We start from the raw sequence: 27,486 nt of genomic DNA, 5'->3' as shown, positions 1-27,486 counted from the left end.
CAGATATCAAATGCTGAGACCCAAAAGAGGAGAATTATCAAGGGATAATGAGCCCAAGGGAAAAAGCAGGTTTGAGAGACTGCTGAGACCCAAAAGAGGAGAATTATCAAGGGATAATGAGCCCAAGGGAAAAAGCAGGTTTGAGAGACGGTGTAAGGAGCAGGAAATTGTGCAAGGAACAGTAGTCGAAATTAGTCACCCCACAGGCATCAGTCAAATTCCCTTTTATATAAGCTGGTTGGAGCAAGCTAATTTAAAGAGAATTTCCATGGCACTCAGGAAACAAAGTTGAACAAGACCCAAACCATGGAAAATAGTGACAAAAAGGAAATCTGTAGGAAATGAGGTGGAAACTAGCACGCAAGAAGAAAAAAAAAGGATAGCCAGACCAGACAGGACTAGGAATAGTTTTGCCCAGTAATAGCTGCTATCTTGTTAGCCTGGCACAGTTCAGCATTTTTATTCTTCCTGATCTTTTGCAAATCTGAGTGCTGAGCTGTTCTGCTGCTTTATCCTGGGAGCTGTAGTGTCCGTGAGTTACTCAGGAAAAATTGTTTCTCCGTTGTAAACATATAGATATTTAACCAAACTATATAATCTGGGACAAGGATCACTGCAAAGTCCTTAAAACGTGGAGGGAGAGAACACAATATGCATTTAGGTCCAGAGTTTCAGTAAAAGCTCTTCTTCACACATGTGTTGAAGATCATTACATTAACATTTGAGTAAAGACAGAATAAATGCTATTACGGCTCAGTGGTAATCCTTCCTGTGAACAGCTTTTGCAAATCCCACTCTGTCATTCCCACGGTCAAAAATGCAGTAAAATGCAGACATGAAGACATCTCCTAAAATCCAGAGCGAGCCAGTGCGAGTGGGGATGTCGAGAGACTGAAAGCCGCTCATGCAGAAGGTTTGGTCATCAATAGACTCCTGGAAGAGAAAGCACCTGTCCCTGCAGCAGCCTGCTCCCTCCCCAGCTCAGGGAGTAGGGAACAGGGAGCGGGGAAGCTGCGGATACGCACCTTGATGATGTACTGCTCTGCAGTCAGCTTGTACTCGCGGTGTCCGATCGCGAAGCTTATGTGAGGCAAGCTCGACAATCTTCTGCAGTCTACGAGAAACTGGACACGATGCACTGACTGAGACGGGATCGCTTTGTCTTTCTTTAAGTATTGCCCTTTGAGTTCAAGGCTTTTGGAGTAGGTAATAGTGAATTTACTACAGAGAAACAGCATCGGGCTGACTAACAGCCTAACACTGCCCCCCAGCTTTCCAGTTCCTGTACTTGGTCAAACCAGCCCAGCAGCCCACACCACAGCACCCTAGGGACCCAGGGTTGATGAAAATCCTTGCAAGTCCCAAAAGAAAGGAGGTGAAGTGGGCTCTGATACCCTCCCTGTGCAACTCAAAGGCAAAACTAAGTGTGAGAGCCCCAGCGAGCCTACATCAGCAAGGTCTGCTGAGCAAAAGTCCTCCAGTGCTCCGACCTTGACAGGGTAGAGGGAGCTGCTCCAGCCACAGAGGGAGCACCCGATGGCTGCAGTTCACCCCAGGTCCTCCCATAATACCATCACGTTAGGGGAAAAACAGCTAGTGAGGAATACAGCACTTTATGCTTATACTTTGCCTTGGAGTGGGATTTAAAGAGTAGAAGGACTAAACCCTGGCATGGTCGTTAATTTCCATAAATAATACATTCAGTTACAGTAACAGAGAAGATAATTTCCTGTCCTTTCTAGTTATTTCATAAAACAACTGGTGTGTGAAATGGCATTGCAGAATGCTCCAAGTCCCAGAGCTGCTGTAAACTGTGTAGTGTTTAAAGCCATTGTTGTAGAGGCTTCCCAGAAGGAAGAATCTGCTTTTTGCTATTTTTCAATCTGTTTTATGAAAACATAACCTTACATCTTGTGTACACTTACCAACTGTCATATCATTAGAACAAAACAAACCATGGGATACAGAGGACAAGGGTAAAAAAAAGCCAGTAAAAGGATTTGTAGGATACAAGAAGCAAGATATAATTCTTTTACATAGCTATTACAGAATAGTATATCCAGAACAAATCAATCCTTGCTGAAAAGAGATGAAAATTCTGGTAAAATCCTGGATGGATACAGTCACTTTTACTGGGATAAATTTGAGCTGATATGTGCAGTCTGTCTTCGATTGCTAAAAATCAATCATAGAAAGTCTTATTTTCAGGCTGCTTTCTTGCGGAATCTGAGATGCCAGCTGAGTGTTCTTCCGTCAGCACTAGCATATATGAACTTACACAGCAATGACCCATTCCTTGTTTGTATTAGGCTAGTATAAGCACATTGGAAATATGTATTTTATCTATATTCATTAGCATGAACCGTTATAAAATCAACTTGTTATCAAAGCAGACTCTTCAGCATGTATCTAAAAATTTGAACAAAATCAAGATTAAAGGTTTAATTGAGAAAGAATCAGGAGCCTAAGGAGTTACAGATGTCACTCCAAGCCCTCCCATTACAAATGAAAGTGGATCAAGAGTCTACTTTTGTCTTTGCTCCTTGTCCAGTGCACTGGGCACTTGTAATACTCTTAATTTTCTTCCAAGAGCAGTTTTGGGTCAGGATAAAGACGAATTAGTTAGAATATGGTGCTAATAACACCAAGGTCGTGGTTTTGATCCCTGTACGAGCCATTCACCTGAGAGCTGGACTTGATGATCCTTGTTGGTCCCTTCCAATTCAGAATATTCTGTGAAATGCAAAGTTAACAAAAGCCATACACAGCAGCTTTCCTTGGGCACCGGAGCTGTGTAACGTGCTAGTGCAGCAAACTGTTTCAGTTTAACAAAGTTAAAGACGAGGAGCATTGCAGGCACTGAGCAGGGAGCTGGTGGGTGAGGAGTGTCTGCAAGGGAGATGCAGGAGACAGCAGCAGGGAAGAAAGGAAAACCAGCAAGTGATCAGAGGAATAAGGTTCAGGAGGAAGAGTAAGAGACAGCAAGCTTTGTCCTGTACCCTCTGACTCATCTGCAAGGAGACAGAATTGTGAGTGACACTGATGTGCCTCCCTCCCAGGAGCTCTGGCATAACACCAACTGCTCCACTGCAAGCTGACAGTGAGAGGTCCTGTCAGTGAAGCCACTGTGGGGTTATCATTAAAATACCATTCCCTTTCCATTTGATGCTGACATAGCTGGCCATCAGCACCAAATCCCTCTTGGCCTGGGAGAGCCAACAGCTAGAGCTGGGGGTCTTGAAAATCCTCTGAGCTTCCAAAAGAAAATTCTCTCTCATGCAGAGTACAGATCGATTCCTCAAACAGATGTGCCCATTGTTTCCTTACACACCAGTATAGAAGAGGAGGTGAACATTTGGGAGGAGAGCTGGGGTGAGGCATACAGGTCAAAAGCAGCTTGGCTCAGAGTTCAGTGCTGTCCTGGAAACAAGGCTTTCACTGGCACCTGTCTAAGCAATCATTTTGGTTATTTTCCAACTCTTTGCATCAAATACCAGTTTCTCTTCCTCTCTAGCTGTTTTCTGGCTGCACAGTTTTTACCTCTCCAGTATTTGATGGACTTGCCCCAATATATTCCTGCAATCGCCTGATTTGTGAAGAGGGGCCGGTGATAAGAGAAGTGCCCGAGTCAACGATGGCTTCGCAGCCATGGGAGCAAAATGCCACCCGGCCCTGGATCTTTATACTGTAAGTAAACAAAAAAGCAGCTTTAAGCAAACAGCATATACACTGTGACTGAAACACCATATTATTGCTAGCTAAAGTACCAGAGTACTGACCGAAGTTAAACCCAGACAACAAGTGACAGGACAAGAGGAAATGGCCTCAAGTTGCGCCAGGGTAGATTTAGGTTGGATATTAGGAAAAATTTCTTCACAGAAAGTGCTGTAAAGCATTGGAAAAGGCTGCCCAGGAAAGTGGTAGGGTCACCATCTTTGGAAGGGTCCAAAAGATGTATGAATGTGGCACTTGAAGACATGGTTTAGTGGTGTACTTGGTGGTGGTGCTGGGTTTACAGTTGTGCTCAATGATCTTAAAGATCTTTTCCAACCCTAATGATTCTGTAATTCTATGATTAAAACTAGCTGCCAAGCTTTGCTTAAGACAAGAATGTCTGTGGACCCACTGTTCTCTCTCAGGTCTCCTACAGCTCTAATCATGTGCTTCCTGCTTATGAATTTGTCCTCATCCCCAGGTATGTGTTCTCATGAATTTAGGCAGGGTGCTAGAGGTGGGACAAAGGAACACTGGCTACTTTGACCAAAGTTATCAGGACCGATGAGAGCAGGACCCAGAGCTGGATTCCATTCCTGGGTGCCTTAACCTCTTAAATGAACAGCCCACCAAGACTCAACTTGACCACTGGTGCATCATATTAAAACATACTAACGTGCTCTCCCAGAAACCAGCTACCCACATCACAGCAGATTTAGAGAACTAACAAACCCCAATCTCATCCTGGAGAAACCCCTCTTTGAGAGGCATGGAGGTACAACACTGCAGCTGAGTCCTCCTGCACCCATGTCACCAGATGCTTCTGTCTCTGGGAGTTTACCAAAGGAGGTGAATTCCACCAGGTTTTTTATATATACATACATACTTGTTCATGTGTATTTGCCAGTAGCTTTTCTCTGTGACTGGGACCCAGTGGATTGAACCTTTGTAGAGAGAATGGTCTATTCCCCCCAGAATCAACTCACCACCATTCTCGGTGTCGTCTCCTCTGAAAGCAGAAAACAGTTTAACACAGGCATGGGAGTGTGCCAGCAGGCACCAGTGAGATTACACTTAAAAAGCAAAAGACAAATCACAGCCCTTTCTAAATTCAGATATGGGTGGCTGAAAGGGATTGTTTCTAAATTATAACTGTATATGCCCCAACTCAGACCCTCCAAACAACCTCTGAGAAGACTTACTGTAGACACCAAGGTGGGCATCAGGAGCAGGCTGAGACAGTTGCTACTCTCAGCTAAGAATAAACACAAGTGAAATAGGTGGAGTTGCAGCTAGGTCCAGATTAGAGAACAGTATTTTTCTGAATTGTGGCTATTTGGGTGTAACACAGCATTTCTGTTCATCTCCATGGGCCAGAGGGAAACCTCTGGCAACAGACATGGAGAGTCTGAGCTGGGAACTTTTCTTTTCTTTATGACCAACTCCAAAAAGAATAAATCTCTGTCCGAAAAGTCATGATCCTCCCCATAACATTTTTTCTTTTCATGCCATAATCTTCAATGTCAAATTGAAAACAAAAAAAAAAAAAAAACCACAAAGAATCTTTAAAAAGGGGGACATTTTCTAGGGTTGAAGCTTTATAGAGATGCACAGTTGTTTCTATCAGCTGTTGAAAGAGATTTACTTCTTTTTTGGCAGTGTCATTTTAAAGACAGACCTTTTCAGATAGAAAGAGAAGACCGGCTCCTCTACCAGGTTCTGGTTCATGATGCTGTCAAACACGGGCAGAGCATTGCCCACTGCTAAGGAGGGGTAGCCTAAGCCCAGTATACCATCAAAGTGGGCAAGGATAAAAGTTGCTCCTGGCTCAAACACTGACTCGCCGAAGTCCTGTCCCTTGATGGAGATGTTACTTATCTGTTTGGTAAAAAAACAAAGCAAAAAACAACCAAGCAAAGAACAACCACAACTGAAAGTAATGACACCATCTATATCAAGAAATTAGCCATATTTCTGATCCATATCAATGGATTCATTCAGTTTAAAAAGCCTCGGTATCTTTGTGCGACTTGCATCAATATAGCACGTGCCCATTTGGCAGGTAGGCTGCACTGATTCCTTAAAATTATTTATTATAGAATTATATTTAGTAGCCATAATTACGTGGCTGCTTGTTCATAAACCCAGGATAGGATCCAAGAAGACAAGCAGAAATGAAAAATAAAATCTGAGGCATTTGTGTTGGTAGTCCAAAGAGGTGTGGGTGTTGGAGCAGCACCCACACCTCTCAGAACCTGGCTTGGTGGGACCTCACCCTGCCCTTGCCTAAATGAACAAGGTTTTCCAGGACAAGGACAGTATCTGAACTGCCCTGAAAACAGCTGATGTGGAGGCTGACACCCATTTTAGGTGGGCACTCACCTGCAGTGTGTCTTTGCCAGCAATGCCCAGAAGCTGTCCTGAGCCGTACTGCAGGGAGAAGGCTTCCCCTCCGTGCTCATATGAATCTGACTTGAAGGACTTAAATTTCTGATGCACCCCTACACAAAAAAAAAAATGACATCTCTACGCTGAGGGGAGGTCCTGGCATTGCACCCACTCCTCAATGCGGAACCAGATGAGATGTAGGAGAGCCAGATTTTTGCTTCTCTCATGAGAAAAGTGTTGAAGAAGTACTGCAGGTACCTCAGTTCCCCTGCAGGCACACCAGTTTTTCTGTACCTGAGAGGTAATTTTGCATTTTAAAGAAAAATTAGAACAAAAATGGGAATTTCCACCTCTGTTGGTAGGTCTCCCAGGTCTGTTGTCATGCCTTTTACCTCATGGTGCAGAGGGACTCTGGGCAGTTGCAGCCGGCGCCTGCCCTGGCTGCAGCGTGACACGAGGGACAGAGACAGAGGAGCAAACTGGGGAGAGGAGAGCGGCCCTAAGGGATGCTCCAAATCCTCGCCTTGCAGATCCCTGCTGCAGACAAGCCTCTTGGGAAAGGAGAAGTGGGCAAGGTCTCTGGACCCAAGACACGAGAAGCATCAGGGAGAATAACATTTCTTACTGCAGGCCTCGCTGATGCAATAAGCGGAAGGGACCCAGAAGTTGGAGGAGCCAGTGTCGAACACGACGGTGAACCTCTGGGGCGGTGTCCCGACGCTCACAACCCCGTAGTACTGCGCCTGCGGGAGGAACAACCCGCTCAGCCCCGGGGCAGCCTCCAGCCAGCTATTCCTGAGGAAGAGGCCTGCTGGGGAGCATCACACAGCACTTCCTCAGGGGGTTCTGTGCAATTCCACTTAAAAGTAAATGCACACCACACAAAGCGTGTCTGGTTCCAGTGGCTCCAGGCAGCAGGTTTCACTTCAGCTGAATGCACAACAGTGTGGCATTTTGAAAGCGTTTTAAGCAAACATTCAGTTGGGCTCCCTATGGAGTCAACAAACCCACTTTCACTGGCTTCAGAGGTGGCAAGGTCATCTCCAAGATGAAACTCTCACATGACCACACAGTCTTTCAGGCTGTTCCTTACTGATGTCAATAAAAAATCAGTGCAAAGTCAGCATGACCTGCCTCTGCCAGCTTCAGAGGGTTCCAACCAGTGGCACAAACACTGTCACATGTGGCTGCCTTTTTTCCTTTGTAATTATCAGGTATTATAGCAAGTCAAAAAGTATTGTGTTGCACAAACTGTTCCTGATGTACTGGACAAAGTTCATCCAGCAGATGAAGAAACTACTGACCATCCCTGGATACTGAGATAATCTGTGAACACGTGAATGCTGGAGTGAAGTGCTTATCCACATCCCATATACAAGTGTCTAAGTGCTCCTATCTGGCCCTGGAAGAGCACTTCAGCATTAAGAGGCCTATTTTTAGGAAGAGGCATTTCTGGAATTCAACCACAGATAAAGAAGCAATAGCTAGTGCCAAACTTTGTTCAGCACTACAAGTATTTGAATATGTACCTTCAAGTGCATACTTGTTAATTAATACACTGACATTTCTGACCCCAGAATTTACTGTCTGAGATACTCTTGAGAATGCAAGCAAGCATGCCATTTAAGAAAATATCCAATTGTACAGTAGGATTGTATTTCTTCCTGCATTAAATAAACCTAAGTGATGTTCATAAAAAAAAAAAAAATTCCAAAAAACATACAACCAGAAAACCCACATACACACTGCAATAAAACCTCCAGACACACTGCAATGAAACCATTCCTGGTGCTACCTGAATATGATGGGGAAGTGGGTTTTGCTTTGTTGTTTTGAGATTTATGCCTCTTTGAAATAAGCTTTAAAGCAGGTTGAAATGCTTCAGTGTCCTTTGTTCTTCTTCACATACTTATTTCTTCATGGCCCTCAAGTGTCAGTAAGCTCTTGCTGAATGAATTTGGCCTTCCCTTCAATTCTGTTCCCTGTTCAGATGAAGACTTCACAACATTTCTGCAGCTTAGTTTTCCTTGAGATAAGCATAGCAGAAGAACCAAATAAAACAAAAATCAGAGACCATCCAAATGGACAAAATTCTAAACCCAGGAAAGACACCTTACAAAATGGTAGACCTGCTGACTTGCCTGTCTGAGATCCAGTGAAATTAATATTTTTCCTTTTTCAGTTTAGATGGTAGATCCTCCCAGGTCAGTCTCCAATATTTAATACATAAAAAAACTCCAGAGATAAAAGCAGAAAAATAAAAAACTCTACTTAGGTCTTTGTTATCGCTGATTTATGGCTCCACCTGATCAAATAAATGAGATTTGGAGGATTTTTTTATAACACAGAAGCATCCATGTGTCTGGTAAATAGAATATGACTAAATGAAGTAATCAGATTCTGCTATGAAAAACCCTATGCTTCCCCAAGACTGATACAGGCAAAACTCCCATATTTCTTTGGGGACCCAATGGAGTCCAACACAGACCTATATAAAAATAAAGCTTGTCACAGGACTACCACTGCTACTCTACATCAGCTTTCTACCCAGGCCCCATGCTATCCTAGATCTAGACATGCTCTATTTCGCAGGTTTCAACCTGGTTTTTTATGCTCTAATATTTATAGCATAAAGCAACGAGATACCTCAAGCCCTATAATTTCATTGACAGAATAGATTTGAAATGTGCTGGGAAAAAAAACCTGCCCTCAATAGAACGATGAGTCCTAATGATTGCATTACCAAAACTGTACTTACATTCATGTAATCATACAGCCTTTCTGAAGCAGTTCCTACTGATAAAGCAATATCTGCAGGGAAACAATGCAGATACCTCCGGGCAAAAACATCAGGGTGGTGATTCCTCCAAAATTCCTCTAATTCTCCCTTTTCCTTCAGCTGTTTCTTGATAGATTTGAATCGAATCAAGGGGATTCTATGCAGATAAAATAAACACACAAAAAAATAACAGACTGTCCTTTCTAGAACTGTCATATACTCAATTTTTTTTAAAAAGGCTTCTTTTTTGAGACCTCGAGTAGCAACAAGCACAGGTCACCCCATGAAGCCAGCTGAGATGTGTGCCAGCCAAGCCAGACATGTTCTCTTCCGCATGGCGCCAAGCTGTTCAGAGCTAATGACACTCCTTTGCTCAGAAGTCCCTTTTTTATGGCCCGTTGTCAGCTAAGGGTCGTTTGCCAGGTCAATCAATCGCAGGAGGTCAGTGCTTTGGCAGAAAAGGGATTAATTTACTCTCAGACTAACCGCTGGTTTGTGCAAATAGTGGTGTCCGGTGGAGCTACTCAGGCACAGATAACCAGGGCACAGTCTAGACCAAGCAGACATTTCACTAACAATCCTAAATGTCTTTTACATAAATACAATACATGGGGTGAGTTTGGCTCCTGTTAGCATGAGGAAGAGGAAGCAGTCCAAGGACTTGCTGCTTTTCAAGTTGCTTTAGTGAGATGTTGCTCAGAAGTGTTCAACGCAGAGAAAGAGGACATTATAACCATTTCCCTTTTGCATGGAGACATTTCAGCAGGGCTGAGCAGACAGACATTTGATGGGCTTGTGACAAGTCACCCCCTGACAGCTGAAGTTTAATTCCCTATTTATGGGAGAGCTCCAGTCTGAACATAAATGTGACTGCCACCCCATAAAATGGATCTTCAAAGTAAAAAACACAACAGTACAATACTGCAACACACAGTAAAAAACAGCAATAATTTTGCACACATTTCAGCAAGACATTTGGAAGAGTTCTTTTGGATTTATTTTCCTGCAAATTTCCTGAGGTTAGTGGCTCCCACCCCTGCCTAACACTTGGGTTCAAGTCAAGTCTGCAGAGAAATAATGGTGTCAAAAAGAGGCTGATTTGGCAGAGCACAACCCCAAAACCATCAGCTGCCTAGGAGGAAGCTGAGCACTGAGCCTGCAATTTACTTACCAGACTTTTTGAATCTTTCCTCTGCGCAAGAAAGTGCAGGAAGCAACCACGTACTGCAGCCTATATATTAAAGCTAACTTTGAATAATCAGCCATTTTTGTTCAAAAGGCTATGGTAGGATGCTGGGAAAAGAGCAACCACGTTTCTTTCCTTGCAACACACCACTTGTTTAAAATAAACTGCTCACTATGCAAAAGTGAACTGGAACTAAGTAATCCTCTCAAAAGAGAGCAGATGTGCAACAGCACAGCAAGGAATGAATGTCAAAGGACATGGAGGTGGCAGGAGTTGTCATCATCTGCCCTAGTAGCAAGGTCAAGAAAAAACAGCTGAAAAACCCAAACACAGCATTTGTGAGCCAAGAAGGGGTCTAAACGCCTGTCACAGACTTTAAATAAATGCAAAGCAAACCAAAATTGTTCCTTTCAGTCACTTCCCTTGCTATGTCAAACTGATTGAGGAGGGGCATGAGAGCCTTAAAATCAATAAGTTTAGAGCTCTATTTATTAGTTTCCAGGGATTTTGAAATACATAGTTTGCTTTTGCCAGCGTACCTACAAAATTGTAAGGGCTAAAAAAACTCAGCAAAGACTGAGTCTGGTGCCATCACACAGCTGCAGGCAGAGCTTTGGATCTGAAAAAGCACCAGCATCTCTATTATAATATGTTATTTCAAAAAATAATACAATCTCCAAAATGCATCTTCTATATTGATTTCTATTTTATTATTATTAGTTTTTTCAATTATCTAGCTCTGAGTAATATTCCATATTTCTCCTGGACTCAGAGATCTTACACAAGTTATCAGCAAATGATCACATTTTCTGTCCCAGAGTCATCCCAGCCACTGAGCTGCAGGAGCTGGGTGCTGGAAATGAGAATGGTGAGCAAAATGTGGTCATATGCGAACTTCTAGAAAGCAAAGGCATTTCTCAAGGAGCCTCCACCTGTCATCTGATGCACAGCAGAGCAGATGTCATGCCCTTGGGTGAGGCAGTGTCACTTTGACAAGAACAAGACAATGTCTGTGCTGAGTGCCTTTATCACTTGAACTTTTCCTCAAATGCTACAAATGTTTCTGGGAAGTCGCTAATGTTCATGTTGGAGGGCACCACGATAACTTTGAAGACATGAAGTGGCTTTCAAAACACTGCCTGGGTCTACTGTGGGGACTGCCTTTGCCTTGGTGCCTCCACTGAGTGGCTGATTCTCAGAAAGAACATGATTGTTAATTTTATTGCAAGTGTAGTCCTTTATTAATCCACACACAAAGGTTATTCTTTCCCAAATTCTCTGATCTCACACTATGTTCCAAGCAGACATTAATTTAGCTAACAGAGGTACAAAATGCGGCAACAAAAGGTCATGGTGACTTTTTTTGATAAGCTGGAATAATGATTAAACTACAATGCAGAGCATCCCTAAGAAATAGTTATCTGCAGCTTAAAAGTTCCATTAAGTAGAAATAATTCAAGTAGAAAAACAATATATCCATATCTGTATCTGCAGACACAAGGTACTTTGCAAAGTTATTTGTCTACATATGGATTATTGAGGAAAAATATGCCTAAACTAAATCATTACTATATTCTTACCTATGCTCTTATGTTGTTATGATTAGTAGGTTATCTGAAAAGATTTGTCTAAAAGACAAGGCTTTGCTGTGGATGTACATTCATTATTGATCATGTCAAATGTATTTGGTTTTCCACACCTGTAGCCTACAGTGCGTTAAGGGGAGGGACCCTTGCCTTCAGAAGGTGCCACGGTTGTTTAGAAATGAAAAACAAATACAACAACCTGCTGACACATTCCCCACAGTGGTCCTCTGACAGGACACAGAGTGTCAAAGCAGAAAGAAGTGTCTAGAGGGATATGCTCATGCAGTGCAAACCAGCCTCTTGCTGCTGGGGTGCCATGCACAGCACATCCTGCCATCAGAGAGGAAACTTTCAGGCCTTCTATTCCACAGCACCACCACAGACGACTGTGACATTATCTTTGTTCTCCAGGCTTGATACTCTGCCCAGCTTCTCCATCCAAACCCTATTTTATGGCACTCAGGTCTCAGCACTCACCGTTCTCCGTCCTGCTGCAATACTGGTTCCCAGGTGTGCTCTCTGTTGTTCTCCTCCCAGAGGAAAGCCCTCCATACATTTCATAGCATCACTGCTGCATGGTACAACCACTCACCTTGTGGGGAAAAGGCTCATAAACATCCTATACCAAACTGATAGCTAGTGATAGTAGAGAGCTCTGTATTACCAGATTTGACCAGAAATCTATAGGCCCCTTTAAGTGGTGCCTTTTCCTCAATCTTCTGTTTGCTCAGCCTTTTGTTTTTCAAGAGCATATGCCTCTCAGCAGTCATGGATTTTGGTAGTATATAACCTAATACGCCTAAACCAATTGCTGATTGTTCGAAGAAAATATTCTCCCTAAATTATGGTAGAGTGTGGAAAATGACAGCAATGAGCTGTAGATATCAAAGCAAAGAGCCAGGTGATGAAAAGGTTCTTTTACCTTAAAACACTCTGCCAGCTTTAACGTCCAAAGTTCATGGTAGAGCCATGGCCAACACACAGGCAGGACAATCAGAGAATGGGTTGGGTTGGAAGGAATCCTAAAGATCATGTAATTCCAACCCCCCTGCCATGGGCAGGGATACATATGAGTCCCCAGGAAAGCTTGAAATAGCAGCAGCTCAACAAGTCAAACTATGCAGAGGTTCCTATACATGGGAATGCTCCTGGAAATTAGAACTGAATAGCAAAATGGGTCTTGATGAGAGGAGAACAGTTTATACTGTCACATCTAAATAGCCGTAACTTTGCAACATTGGATTTATGTCACTCATAACAAGTGAGAATCTTGATGGAATTAAATCCATGGGAGTTTCTTGAGAGGTTTTGGTACAGACACGGGAACTGCAGTAGCACAGTTGGAAGGTGAATGGAGAACAGCCTTGGCAGTTTGTGATAGCACATTACATTGGGATTCAGACAAGGAGTAAAACATAATGTAATGAAAAAGGCCCTACACAGTCAAGAGTGCCAGAGGCTATAATAAATACCATTAAACTAGGAATATAAATAGTAGAATGGCTCAAGATAGCAATTTGCCAAGTATTTGTGTTAAAGCTTTAAAATAGGTATTGGGTGGCAAGTTACACTCTGAAATCCAAGTATTTGGCACCTTTCAAAATACATCCTGAAAGTGCCACTCATCTTGAAAGTCAGTCAAGTCTTGACAGTTATTTTAAATCACTATTTGATTATATCTGACATTTCTGCTGAAAGTTTCATGAAAGTTAAACATCTGAGCTTAAAAATTTGGTCTGCTGTAGTGTTTACTTTCCCAAGCCCATCCCTGCTGCCTGCATTGGCTACACAGACAGTGCGGCTGCAAGCAAGAGGTGAGGGGCTGGGGCACTGGCGTGACCCTGATTTTGTTTGGGGCAAAATCAGAGAACATTTACAGTGTGCAAGAAGAGGCAAGAAGGAATGTTTTGGGGAGGGGTGAGCAAGTGGGAGTATGAGTGAGAGAGGGAGACCTGGGCCCTGAGTCGCCCTGTCTATAATCCCCGTCACCAAACACTCAGTTATCAGAAACATTTCAGAGCCCTTGAGATTAAAGGCTGCTGCCATGTAAACAGAGCCTTATATTGGGAAGAATGAGTTACCAACAGGCCAGTGCGCAGCAGGAGAAGAACAAGGCGGGCCTCTCCGTCCCTCGCAGTCCCGGCCATCCCAAAACAAAATCCCGAGATGGGCAACAGTCTGAAAGCCATAGCTGCTTTTGTGCCCTCTAACAAGTGCCAGAAGTACCTCCTAGAAGACCTAGAAGAGATGCCAGTGGATAAAATGGTGGATCTGAGTGGCAGGCAGATGAGGCAGCTGCCTGTGCATATTTGCTCTTTTAGGGAACTGGTTAAGCTGTACCTGAGTGACAACAACCTTAACCATCTGCCCCCGGAGCTGGAGCAGCTGCAAAACCTGCAGATCTTGGCACTGGACTTCAACAACTTCAAAGCACTGCCCCTAGTTGTGTGCACGCTGAAGCAGCTGTGCATCCTCTACCTGGGCAACAACAAGCTCTGCAGCCTGCCCCTCGAGCTCCGACTCCTGCAGAACCTCAAGACCCTCTGGATCGAGTCCAACTGCCTGCAGTACCTGCCCGAAGTGGTGTGTGAGCTCAGACTGCTCAAGACCCTGCATGCCGGCTCCAACGCCCTGCGCACGCTCCCTCCCCAGCTGCAGTGCCTGCAGGAGCTGCGCACCATCTGGCTGTCAGGAAACCTGCTGTCCGAGTTCCCTCCCGTGCTCCTGGACATGCCCTTCCTGGAGGTGATCGACGTGGATCGCAATTCCATCCGGTTCTTCCCCAGCCTAGCTCACCTCCCTGGCCTGAAGCTGGTGATCTACGACCACAACCCCTGCAGGAACGCACCCAAAGTGGCCAAAGGGGTGCGCAGGGTGGGGAGATGGTCAGAGGAGACCCCTGAGCCCCGCAAGCGATCCGGGGCGGTGATAGAAATCACGCTCGACGAGAAACCATTGCTACCTCCTGCCGCCAAGACCGAGCCAGAAGCTGAGCCCTGCTGATGCTCAATTGCTCCTTTTGCCCAAGGTGGCAGTGCACTCACGCCACTGCCCAACCTCTACCTCGCCCTTGCTTGCTGGTGTCCAGGGATCACCACACCACCTGGCAGTCATCAGGAGTATGTGCACCAGCTTGGAGATAATGATTGACAGCAAAACTCTTGTACAGACCCATCTTGTACCTGTCTTTGTGCACCACCCAGCACTCTTCCTAGAACAGACTTCTTCCCTTTCCCGCTCCCCCCATGCTGGGACCACTCAGAGTTCACAGCAGAGATGAAGACTCAGTCTAGCTGTTTTCTATGGGTAGATTGCATGGAGCACATATGGACTTGCTGCTCTTCACCTGTGGGCTCACTCTTCTCCCTTCCACCTTGCTGAGGTGTCCCAGCTCAGCTGGAAGCTACTGTTCAAGATGGTCACTGCTGAGACCCACAGCTCTAAAGCAACCCACAGCATTTGTCTCAAATTACTTATCTGAAATGCAGCAACACCTTGAAGGTTCCCCTGTCTGACGCGTGCGAAGTGGTAGCAGAGTCCTGGCTGCACTTCCAAGGAAACAGCATGTATGAAAAGGGGGCTCTCCTCCTTTGCTGCTGCCTTCTTCCTGCAATAGTTCTTGGTACTGTTTGAGTACTGCCAAACAGCATTTCAAACGATGGTGAGGAGAGCTGTAGGCTTTACTGCTGGGTTTTGTTACTGACAACACTGCCTCTAAGGGCAGCTGTACAGGACAAGTTTTCATGCAGGAGCAAAGAAGAAAATGAAAGCCTAACTGAAAAGGAAAAGCTACAAGAATTGCAAAGGTAAACTTGCATGAATAAAATCCAGGGCTGTAAGCCTGTCACTACAGGCTTGCACATAATCTGAAGGTGAGGCAAACTTTACTCAACTGATTTCAGCTGCGTATTTCTCAAGCTTGCAGCTTGGACCAGCCCAGATCCCCCTAAAAATGCCCTTTTTTTTAAGCTTTGCTTTAATTGAGTAACAGAAATCTGTCTCAAAGTGACATTTTAAACTTTACGACTCCATAGCATGGTTGAATTAGATGAAAGACAGCTGTTTTAAAAGGGTGGAGAGCCGTGGCAGCACGCTCTTCTAGTAGAACTGTCTCAGCAGTGCAGCCTGCAGAAGCAGCAGTTGACTTCCCAGAAAAGATTTGATTCCATGCCAGTTCATGACTGCTTAAAGTCATCTACATGCTTGAAAAATTATCTGGGAATATACAGACTCTGCTAGCACGTGTTGTCTTGTTAAATGAAGTCCAAATTTGGATCTGGCTGGCACCCATGTAGTGTGCTACTAGTCAAATTAAAGTATACTAGCATCTTGCCAAGTTAAACCATCCTTCTTTGGAATTAACAGCAAATTCTTTATCTAGTCTTGTTCAAACAATTTCTTCCTACAAAAAGAAAAGTAGAACAAAGCTTTTTTAATATCCAAGGTCAATGTTTTATATCCCATAAAACTGAGCTGGTACTGTCTTCAGCTGAGGGGATGGGGAAGAGTGTACTTCCACTTGCTTAGCAGTGGTTTGTGTTGCACTCAGCTCTCTCCAGACTTGTCACTTCTGGAGAGCTGAAGAGTCTCTGTCAAGAGTTAAGGGGAGGATTCTCTAAGCAGATTCCCTTCATTTTATGAAATCTAAGGGAGAAAAATGTTTGCACATATACTTGGTTATTTCAATTTAATCTTTCTGCTTTGGCAGACTTGCCCTGGTGTTTGCCAGGTGCTTTACTATACTTGCAAGGGCCAGAAAGGTCACAAGGCCTTGCAGGCATCATTCTGGGCCCCCACACAGACAGGGCCCCTGCTTGTCTGTGCTTACAGTCATCATAAATCTGCATGCAGACTTCTGCAGGCATCAGAGGCTTCCTTACAACCTAAGCACAAAGAAACCAGTCCAGTTAAGAAACATGTTGCCTTTGCAGTAACTACTAGAATGGGAAAGTGAATATAAAGACAGGCTACAACCGACATGAAAAGGGCAGGGCAGAAAGGGCAGGAAGTCAATGTTATGGAGCCTGGCACGTTTTCTGCTAAGTGGCCGCTACTGCTAAGTGCCCTCTACTGTAAGTGTTCGTAAAGTCAGCGCAGTACTTTAGAGATCAACACTCAGACTGTTTGGTCCACAATGTTGCTATCTCTCCCAAACTCCATGTTCCTCTCAACTCCCCTCAGCAGAATGTAGAATCTGTGGTGTAAAAAGCTGTAAAATCACTTAGTTGTAGTTCTGGGCATTGACTGAGGTTCCTCTTCCACTCTCTCTCTTCCATCATAAAAAAAAAAAAAAAAAAAAAGAGTAATATTCCAGTATCCCTAGAAAAAGATATCATCTAACTTCAGAGCCTATTTCTAAAACCCCAACTCAAAACCTATGCAGCCAGGACTGGAATACACCACTTGCACTAACACAGCAGGCCAACATGAACCAGTGAGCAACGAGGGCTTAGTCACTCCCTGAAGCATCCAAGGCCTGAGGATGTGCACCGCAGCAGTCCTAATGGATCTGCCCTTCCTGGTTGTACAGAAAAGAAATACAACTTTGGGGAATCTGAATTATTTATTTCTAGCTTTTTATTTCTGTGTATTTTAAGTGGAACCTGGAAGGAACAGAATGAATAGGGTTGTATAAAACCCCTGGTTTATACACCCCTGAAAGTGAATTCCTCCCCACAACACATAAAAGCTCCAGTAAGTAAAAACCAACTGAAGACAGTGCCATTGATGGAGACATTTATCTCAAACTTCTGTTCCATAACCTCACAAAAACTAGACCATTAAAAAAATTTACTAGGTGAGATCTGGTCCACACATCCTCAGGAACTGAAGAAAATTTAACAGGGGCGATGGTCTGGTACACGTTTTCTGGGGAGAAAAAGAAAAATCAGAAAATTCCCACCCCGCTGCTGTCCACCAGCCCCTCCCCACCCACCCTTATTTTTAATCTTTAGTTGGTATTTTGCATTCAGTGACATCTTTAACTCACAGCACAAAAAGCAGTATCACCTCAAAGCTAACACACCACCTATGACCATGGTAAAAAAAATCCTGTGATTCAAAAAGCACTGAAAACTACCTGGTAGCAGGCACCCATGGGATAACCTGCCTAACAGCAGCAATTCTTCCCAAACCTTTTAACAAACGTGTTCCTGTTTCAGCTGCAGACTCTATCTCAGAAGCAGCTGGACATTTCACTACAACTCTTGCCAAAAGAAAAAAGAAAGCATGATCCCTTACATTTTGGTCAGCCACTTGTGCAGATGCTTGAGTGCTATACACAACACAAGCAGCTGGTGACCTAAGATTAACTAGGCCTTACTCAGGCACAGCAATTTAAGTTTGCTCATGGCTCTAAAGGCCTGACAATACTGCTAGCTAATGCAGTAAAATTATCTAATATGAACATCAGCATGTCAGGTGTCAGGCTCCATTTCAAGTGAAGTATTTTTAGAACAAGACTTTTCTGCACCACTACTCTTCCACAGGAGGTTTACTCTACACCACTGTGAGCGACCATGCAGATACTCTGGTCATACCTTGGTGCTGCTTTAATGATGTCATCTACACGAAGAATCATTTCTGCTGCTTCAGCTGCACTCAGCAAAACTTGTCTCTTGACCTGGAAACTTTCTGTTACTCCCAAAACTGACATGTCTCCAATGACACCCTCTTTCATATCTGGAAGAAGAAATACATTAAGAGGTGGTTTTTTCGGTTTTGTTTTTTTTTTAACTTGGCTTTTTTTTTAAGGAAATTACAAGAAGCTGAGAGCATAGTAACTTACATGCTCAGATGAACTACACTGATAGTAAGGGAAGTATTAAATAAAGTCTTTTACCTCAAGACTCCTGATTTAAGCCTAATGTTGCAATTACATACAAACAATTAATGATAAAAATTTTATACACTGTGATAAGGAGACAAGATCCCAACAGGACTCTCCACACTATTCGCTTAGATATATTAACTTCAAGGTTCTTCTCCACAACTCTGGTTGTTGTTTGGTTGTTTTTTGGGGGCGGGGGGCGGAGGGGGAAGAAAGGAGCAAGGGGAAGGACGTGTTCGGTTCTGCTGGGTTTTTAGCAGGCTGCTGGTTTTAAAACAATGTTTTCTTTTTAAGCTTCCTATAACTAGACTCAGTGTAAGGAAAGTGGTTTTTAGAGGTGTAAACCATCCACTTCAAAAATAAAGGTTTTCACTCCACTGTCAAAAGCCTGGTTGAACAGAAAAGGAACATAGTGCTGTACACCCAAGTTCTATGCAAAGCAAACAAATCAACATACTCAGTTCTCCCAGCTGATAATATGTGACAGACATATGTGAACAACTTTAATGAGCCTAATGGACCTGCCAAACAGAAATTCAAACACAGAAGTAAAACTGAACCCCTTACCCAGTCCATAAGTAGTCTTCCCTTCACTATGAGCAGCTCTGAGCTGAGCAACCAAATCAGCACTGTCATAGCCAGCATTATCAGCTATTATTGTTGGGATCTAAGGGGATAAACACAGGTTGTTTTTACTTAACACAGGGACTGATCCCTAGTAAACATGAAACATACTTCGATGTTTTAAGTTTACAACTGAATTTCAAAAAGATGCTTCAGAAACATGGCAGATGATCTGTTACTGTGTTCAGAAGATATAGAAAAAGTAAAAAATCCAAACTACTTTTCCAAGAATTTCAAGATCCTGGTGTAAGAAAGTATCTAAGAGGACAGAAGTATGTTAGCAGATTTATCAGTTCATTTTACATGGACAGAAGAAAAAAAAGAATCTTGTAGTTTATCATTTCAGACTACAACTAAAGAAATGTTTCCATTTAAACAGCACAAGCCTGCTGGTAAGCACATTAACCACCTGATCATTCTGTTCACTGTTTCCGTGACAGCAGTGCAAACTTGCATGTGCTGACTGAAGAGGTCACGTGTTACTATGCTCTTGAAATTAATTTTCTTAGGAGAAAGGTTTTGCCTAATTTAAATTGCAGAAAGTAAATTTCTTCTCAAATTGACAGCCTGTTAGCACAATTCTATTAATGTTTCTTGTGACACTCTTACTTCCTACTAAGATGCAATCTACAACCCAAGACTAGAAACTTGTAGATAGTACTGGAGTATGAATACACCCAAAGAGCACTAGAGCATCAATGGAACAGAAGGGTCGCTCTTTTCTAAATCAGTCATCAACTACATAAGATGAGATTTTTATGTACTATTTCTACAGCACTTTTAACTAGCAGGTAAGGTGAACAAGAACCAATTAGAGGAGGGCTAGCATATAAACCTGCACAATTCTGTAACATGCAGAATTATTAAAACACCAGTACTTTTTCCTAAGACAAAAAACAAAATTCTCCCTTTGTTTATCCAAGATGTGTTGCTAAACTTCACTTTTTTATTTCAGAAAACCAAAACTTTTAAAGTGAAGCAACTATCTGATGTCACAAGTTAGTAAACTTCATGAAGCTTTGTCTCTTAATCCAGCAAACTGATTAAATATACCTACCATTCGTAAAGCCTTAGCAAAGGACTCCATTGCAACAGACTCTTTGCCAGGTGTTCTGACAGCAAGTTCTGCAACAGCATTAGCCATCAGCATCTCTGAACAACCTATTCATTGAAGACACACAGATGTTATATATCTGATGTACAGTAATACAAAATGTGTGTCATATACAAAGAATCTGATATTCACCTCCACCATACACAGTTCTTGTGTCCTTCACAGTCTGGGCCAGGACACAGAGAGCATCATGCAAAGACCTCTCTGCTTCATCTAGAATCTGCTGTGTGGCTCCACGCAAAACTATGGTGCAAGCTTCACCTGGAAAGCACAAATGCAAAAGGATTAAAAAGAGAATCCAGGACACAAAAATAGGCTATCACAAAGCATTTTAAATGGTTTTGCTATCACTGCAGACAAGTTTTGTATTACTTAATTTTGGGAGCAAAAGCAAGCGTGATGACATTTCAAAGATAGGATGAAATTATGTACACAGTGCTATTGCTTTGGTTCCACAACACCTTATTTAATTTAACAGAAAATTAATATCACCTCAAAACTCCTTGAAAACTTAAGAGAGTATTGCTATTTACTAGAACAAGCTCTCAAAGCTGTTTATGTATGATATATTGCTACTTTTCTTGTCAATTTAATCTCCCAAAGCAGAAGTCTTGGTTCCCATCTTTAAAAATGATTGCATGTTCATTTATGTAACATGAAACATACACAGGATTTTTACTGAAAAGCAAGACTTTAATAAAAACAGTGACATGAATCATTACAAAATTCCTATGCCTCACTGGAAACTGAACAGCATTAGCAGAGGGTTACAGTAACGTTACCATACATCATTAGTGACAAAACACTTACCCATTGCTACTCCAGAGAAATGAATGAGTTTATCTTCTCCAATCATGACTTCTTCAATAAGCTTGCAGCTTCCTAGTTTTACTAGCTCAGGGTGATCAAAGGTTGATGCAATTTCACCACCTACAAGTGTAAGATCATAAAGCAATCAGAGCTCACAACGAAAGCATCCCTTCAGGCAATGTCTTACCAAGAGGGGACAGGGAGGGGATGTGAAAAAAATCATCTTTGTAATTGCCCCAAAATAAATTTAAATTAACAATACTGATAAGCCAAGATTTTCTCATGTCAGCATATGGCACCAGAAACCTTTAACCAATGCTGATAAATCCCTAAAACACCTATGTTTTGTTTCACATCACAAGGACTACAATGCTTTCGAGTTGTGTCTGATAGCAGAATAAACATTCATCTTTGCTAGCATTAAATTGTCAGTATGTTTCAAGTTTTCACAGTATTTACTAATTAAATATTTAGAAAATACTAAATGAAGTCTCTTATGCTTTAAAACTTGAGCTTGTGACAGTATTCACTTTGCCTGCCTGATGATGGCTGAGAACCAGTGGCCACCATTCTCCTGCATCACAAGTCTCATTCCATGCTGTAGCAGCAATACCGTGCACAATTTGTAAACTGCCATATTGTCAACAAAATAGGTACTACAAAGACCAAAATGTCTTTGAACAGAACACTGCTCTAGTTCTTTCCTCTTCCTATTAGAACACTCTTTGCATTACCAATGCATGCTCAGTTATTCCGCAGTAGCTTGCAGCACTGTGTAGTTGCAGCACTATAAGGAAAACCAAGATACATAGCAGAGAGTTTGTGCATATTAAAAACTTGTCTTTTTTTCAGCTATACTATTCAAGCCAGTGTGGTCCGGTAAGGCCCATTTGCTCTGCCTAGAAAGCTTGCTTTGAATTCAGAAAGAAAGCAATGCTCCTCTCAATCACATATTTGCCTCTGTCAGTGTGCCTACTGACAGTTATATACAATTGGTACTTCAGTTTTGCTAAGATAAATAAGTCATTGTCTTTTCCTTTCTCCTGCAAAACTACTTCATCCTCCTGATCACTTTCAGAATCAACTATGATGTTCCAGTTAACTACCTCTAACTTCAGCAACGAGAATTATCTGTAGCATTCCAGAGATTTCATTTTCATTAGTTACTAGAATCACATTTATGCTGACCACTATCAGAATATCCAGGTTGTTCATGTCATTTGAGGTCCACCTCAAGTCGACAACTCAAGCCCACATTTTTAACAAAGGATGGCTCTTTAGTCTTTTCTATCATTACAACTGAACAACAGCCATGTAGAACAAAGTGTTATTATCACAGAATCAAGAACTATTAGTATTAATTTGTGGAGTTCTTCTTTTATTGCTAAGTTTCATCTTTTCCTTAGAAAACAAACATTTCAAAATCTTATCCGTCAGGAACTTAACTAAAAATGTTTTTAAAATATGGAAGAAAATTACTAACTGGCACTAACTTGCTAAATTATATCCCATGTTTTCCATTATGATCCTTTATTCAAAGATGCTGGAGAAAAAGAAGCAATGTTCAAGTAAGTTTAATGTTTACTAACGATCAAACAAATAAAGTGCCCCTCCAAGTTCCATACAAGATGGTACTCTACACACCTGTGACAAGAGCCAGACGTTCTACACCAGCAAAGTCTGCATGTTCAATAGCCATGACACCAGCAGCTCCAAAGAGCTGTTCAGGGTAGTTGTAGATCAGCTGCCTAAAATTAAAACACATCTCCCCATCACACACAGAACAAACCTTTGAAAATAACAGAGTAACAAAAGACACCAGATTCTCAGTAGCATGGACACAGGACAGATTTCTGAAAGCTACTAAAGCAGTCAATGTATGAGGCACCTGCCACACATGGAATGTTACACAACACAGAAGCAAACACAGTGACAGGAAAACATAAAATGCTAAGAAAAAAAACCAATTCAACCTATGATGCTTTTTGAAATACCCTTCCTCTGAAGAAACACTATCACACTAAGCACAGGCAGCCATATGCTTTAAGTCCTTTGATCCTAAGTGCCTGCTGGGTACTTAACTGCCTATTCCAGCAGAGTGAACTAGAACAACATGGGAAGCAACGTAACTCTCCCCTTTTCTCAAGAAATACATACCTGTTAATAAAGCAATTAATTCCGTGTTTAAGAATACGATCCACTTTCTCCTTCATTTTTTCTTTTTCTGCCTGCTCTATTTCTGCCACTTTTGCTGTAGAGTCCACTCTAACACGAGAACCAAAAATCTAAATGAAAGAAAAGAGAGATCACTCTCAACACTCCATTTACAGAAACACTGTATCTCAACAGTAGTTCTGCCACATACCTTAATCTTGTCTGTATCCATACCAGTATTTGCAATAAGAATCTTTGCATTTTCAATTCTTTTTGGTTGATTTACACCAATCTTCTTGTCAAGTAAAAAGCCTATAGTAACAGAAAGGTCTTGTAAAACTTCCAATTAAAAAAGGAGTACAATTCATAATTATAACAAAATCCCCTCATCTTTAGTATTCAATTTAATAATAACACAGTAATGTTTCCTATAACAAATTTACATAGATGTGTAACTTTCAGAAGCTTTATTTCTCAAGTGCATATACGGTCAACACTCAAAAGACTTACCTTCATCTAAGTAGGAATCAGCCAAACTTCCACCAAGTTTCTTAATGACATGGATAGCCTCCAAGTTACCAGAACCTTTCAACCTAAGAACAGCTTCTACAGCTAGCTTGACAAAGTGATCCTTATGGTGAGTAAGTAATTTTGATGAAAGAGTTGTTCCTGCAATGTTCATCAAGTCTTCACGGAACTTCACTTCATCATTACTACAATAAAGACAGTTCAGTTAAAGTGGAAAGTCTGAAAGCCCTACCGCTAGCTACCACCATGAGTCTTTGTTCACTTCCTCTAGCCTGTGCCTTTATGTACCGTATTCTGTTTTGAGGAATGCTGCACAGAATCCCTCCACTGTCCTGGAACACAACCTTCTATTTGAAATACAGGTTTTGTTAGGAGAATTTTCGCATTCAGCTTTAGAAAGTTTGTGCTCTCAAAGTGCCAGGCAAGGGAAATTGTTACATTTTAAATGTGAATGTGAAATCTGAAATAACACTTCAAATTTTTGTTCCAGGGAGCAAATTACTGCTTGTATTTCGTTTCTGCACATCCTAAGTAATTCTGAGTATCAAAAAGCTTCTGTAATTCACTTGAAATAAACCCCAGTATTTTTTTCTCAACTGTTAAAAATCATTAGCTCAGCCTTCACTATACTTTAATACGAGCGAAGATTTTACCAATGGACTGTAATTCGCACTGATGTTTTGATCTTGAGTAGTTTTTTGTGAAGAGCAAATGGACATTACTAACCCATGATCCACAGCTGCTTTCAAAAGTGCCTCTCTTGAAGCCTTTGTGGCTGCCCTCCAGCCTGCAATGATGGTCTGAGGATGAATCTTCCTCGCAATCAGTAATTCTGCCTCCTATTTAAATGAAATCAATATTATTTCCCCCCCAAACGTACAGTTACACTAACTAGAAAAGACATGTTCATTTATGAATGCAACTTAAAGTGTACTTGAAAAATGACTATCTTCATTTTTCTGAGGGAACTTGGCAAGCTGATGGATCATTCCTTAAGATGCTCTTGATCCCAGTTCCTGGACTTGAGATGATCAAACTTTCTGACACAGCTCTGCTAGCAAGAATTACTCACTTCTCATGTCCCTTTCACAGTAATTTCAGGTTTAGAGTTTGGCAATGTAAAATTTTACATAAACAAAAAACCCATACAGAGTTTAAAGGAACACCATGAATTCAGGTCTTGAGCAAGGAACAGAATTTAGCAGTAATTTCCTCATTAATGTTATGGAAAAGGATTTCAGAGGACTTAGCCTCACAACTAAGCAGTGCTGCATGCTGCCCAGTGCAATAGCCAGGAAGTGACCTGTTAGAGTCAACTTAAAATACTTGAGAGTTTATAAAAAATAATGTAAGGAATAATAGTCTAAAATAATACCAAAAAAATGATGATGCAATACCTAAGGGTTGTTTTTTCCCCCTACCAATTTCAACAGCAAAAGAGCAAGCTATTCCTTCCTATGCTATGGGAGCCCTTTTCAAAAGCGCAGGATAACACACCTCCTACTGGTGGTATCAGACAACTACACTGGCAAGCAAACATCTGAAAAAATGTAATACATCACCCTCAGTAATTCAGCTGCCAACACTGTGACAGACGTAGTTCCATCACCAACTTCATCATCTTGAACCTTTGACATATCTGAAGAAGGAAAACATAGTATTAATGCTATTTTTCTCATGCATTAGGAGGAGAGAAACAGATCTTATTCTTTGCGTAAAGAGGGAACTCCAAAAAACAAACACAGAAAAACACAACATGCAAATGAAATTCAGCATCCTTCAAATTCCTGCTCTTTATTTGCAACCTAGACACCAGTTTCAGCCTGGTGATGGTCAAGATGCTCCCCTCTGTTCCCAGTCCTAAAGATGCTTATCAAAAGGAAGTACAGCTGGATAGAAGCTCTAAGGTACAGATACAGGATCAGAGACTATAATAACCAGGTCTGCTGCATGAACTGCTGATAAACTGGGACCCAGCAAACATAAAATCATTAGGAAATCTGACACCCAACTCTTCAGGCTCCTGCTTGTCACCAGAACCGGACCACTGAAACAGTAAGACAGTTGATCACAGAGGTAAACTCTGTCCAGAAGTACAGTGCTCACTGAGGGACAGAGATTTAAACCTGGGAGAACCAGAGAACCTCTGTTGCCTCGTAGATTTCTGTTCTGAATTTTCCCACTGAAAAAAGAGGGGCACACAGCTGTCTTTTGTCCCTTCTGACTCCTGGGACAAACCATGGTTGCGGGAAAGAAGACATCAGAACAGTTCTGAAGAGCAGCATACACCTCAATTTTACTTTTTCAAAACTCCGTTAACTCTTGCAGTACCCTGCCCTCCTTACTTCAGGATTTCTGCTCCCCCCCTTCAATTTTTCACAGTATTTCAAGAACAGTTTTCTAAGAACAAATAAAAACTCTGTAACAGAGTTACAAACTAACAAATATCAAGCCTTTAAGAACTCACCAACTAAGACCTTGGCAGCTGGATTGTCAACTCCAATAGCTTTCAGGATGGTTGCACCATCGTTGGTAACTGTCACAGAGCTGTCTCTTCCAGTACTTAAAAGAATCTTGTCCTACAAGATGTGAGATTTCAAACACTGCTTGAAAACGCACTGTAACTATTAAAGCCACATTAACAGGTATGACTACTGAGAGCCTGCAGCTGTCTTACCATGCCTTTAGGGCCCAGCGTGCTCTTGACTAGGTCACCAATGGCGATGGCACCAACAAAGGATGACTGAAATGAAAATAAACATACCTCAGGGAACAGTTTATTTCTACTGTAATACAAGAATTATACACTATCACGTAGCTTTCAAGAGGACATTTCAACCAACCCTTCCACCTCTTTCAATGGAGGCCGTGTCCAAGTTTCTTTACTGCTATATTTTGATAACCAGAACAAATATACTTAATTCTCACAAAAACCATTAAGTCTGTCTCAAAGCCAGAAAAAATGCCTCCCAATAAAACACCAATCTTCTGAGCGCCAGTAGTTACTTCGATTTTGACAATGAAGAGTTTCTCTAATTTTCAGTATGAACAACACTCCTCCTCTCTTCTGTTCGCAGACGTGCAACAAGGAAAGCCAGTTAGAGACAGAAGTTCCATATCATGATAAAGTGAAAGTATTTTTAGTAGTAGAAAAGACAAAAGTTTAATTACCTCAGGTACTACCAGTTTCTTAGAGAATTAAACTTACCAACCGAGCTGTTTCTGCTTTCTCTTCATCTGCACCTGCCTTGAAAATGTTGACAGGAGCAAGGGAAATGGATGCCTGAAACACAGATATCATAAGGATATTATTCTAGCTTCAATAAAACTATGTGTTTTAAAAATCCCTGACACTAACAACCTCAACAATGTTTTTATTAATAAAATTACTTCCATACCCCATTTTGTTGTGATAAAAGATATATTTAAGAAACAGTCACAGTTCTTAAAAATCTGCCTGGCAGTCTCCGACGAACCGGCCTTCCATGCGACCCGAGGGCAGGCACAACCAGCAGGAACTAAAAAAACTCTATTTACTGACCATGCTGAAGCGTTAGCATTTTAATACCTATGCTGATTTTTTTTTTTTTTTTTTTTTTTTTGCATATCAAGGCAAATTAATTACAGCAGTTACCAATATACGCCTTTAAGGACCAACATTTGCAAAGCATCCAAGGCCTTAAAGAACAAGGATCAAATAGCCAAACATCCGTATCGCGGCTCCCGGCACTCAAGGCGGGGCTGGGAGGGCTCACCCCGCGCGCGCCCGGCCCC

General features: G+C 42.0%; 3 protein-coding genes across 3 annotated transcripts; 1 reads left to right on the top strand and 2 right to left on the bottom strand.

Moving 5' to 3' along the window:
• Positions 1 to 208: 208 nt before the first annotated feature.
• Positions 209 to 9,195, bottom strand: LOC103614888 (cathepsin E). Its single transcript, XM_017733218.1, has 8 exons — positions 8,861 to 9,195; positions 6,728 to 6,845; positions 6,097 to 6,215; positions 5,393 to 5,592; positions 4,601 to 4,723; positions 3,541 to 3,685; positions 1,026 to 1,124; positions 209 to 933 (listed from the first exon to the last, which is right to left on the bottom strand). Exons 1-8 carry the CDS (start codon positions 9,095 to 9,097, stop codon positions 754 to 756), a joined length of 1,221 nt encoding a protein of 406 aa, XP_017588707.1. The 5' UTR covers positions 9,098 to 9,195; the 3' UTR covers positions 209 to 753.
• A 3,464-nt stretch (positions 9,196 to 12,659) lies between these two features.
• Positions 12,660 to 17,352, top strand: LRRC10 (leucine rich repeat containing 10). The gene has a single exon (XM_017733217.1). The coding sequence runs from the start codon at positions 13,820 to 13,822 to the stop codon at positions 14,654 to 14,656; it is 837 nt and encodes a 278-aa protein (XP_017588706.1). The 5' UTR covers positions 12,660 to 13,819; the 3' UTR covers positions 14,657 to 17,352.
• CCT2 (chaperonin containing TCP1 subunit 2) lies at positions 17,213 to 26,995 on the bottom strand. The gene is made up of 15 exons (XM_017733216.1): positions 26,921 to 26,995; positions 26,390 to 26,455; positions 26,180 to 26,291; positions 25,275 to 25,351; positions 24,439 to 24,551; positions 23,695 to 23,897; positions 23,396 to 23,496; positions 23,188 to 23,315; positions 22,675 to 22,778; positions 21,031 to 21,150; positions 20,353 to 20,481; positions 20,164 to 20,267; positions 19,050 to 19,149; positions 18,193 to 18,334; positions 17,213 to 17,521 (listed from the first exon to the last, which is right to left on the bottom strand). Exons 2-15 carry the CDS (start codon positions 26,390 to 26,392, stop codon positions 17,491 to 17,493), a joined length of 1,467 nt encoding a protein of 488 aa, XP_017588705.1. The 5' UTR covers positions 26,393 to 26,455; positions 26,921 to 26,995; the 3' UTR covers positions 17,213 to 17,490.
• Between the last annotated feature and the right edge of the window lie 491 nt (positions 26,996 to 27,486).

The sequence above is a fragment of the Corvus brachyrhynchos genome, unplaced genomic scaffold, assembly GCF_000691975.1.
Source record: "Corvus brachyrhynchos isolate BGI_N302 unplaced genomic scaffold, ASM69197v1 scaffold32, whole genome shotgun sequence".
NCBI lineage: Eukaryota > Metazoa > Chordata > Aves > Passeriformes > Corvidae > Corvus > Corvus brachyrhynchos.
The sequence above is the reverse complement of the archived record's forward strand: the minus strand, read 5'-3'. Positions and strand labels throughout refer to the sequence as shown.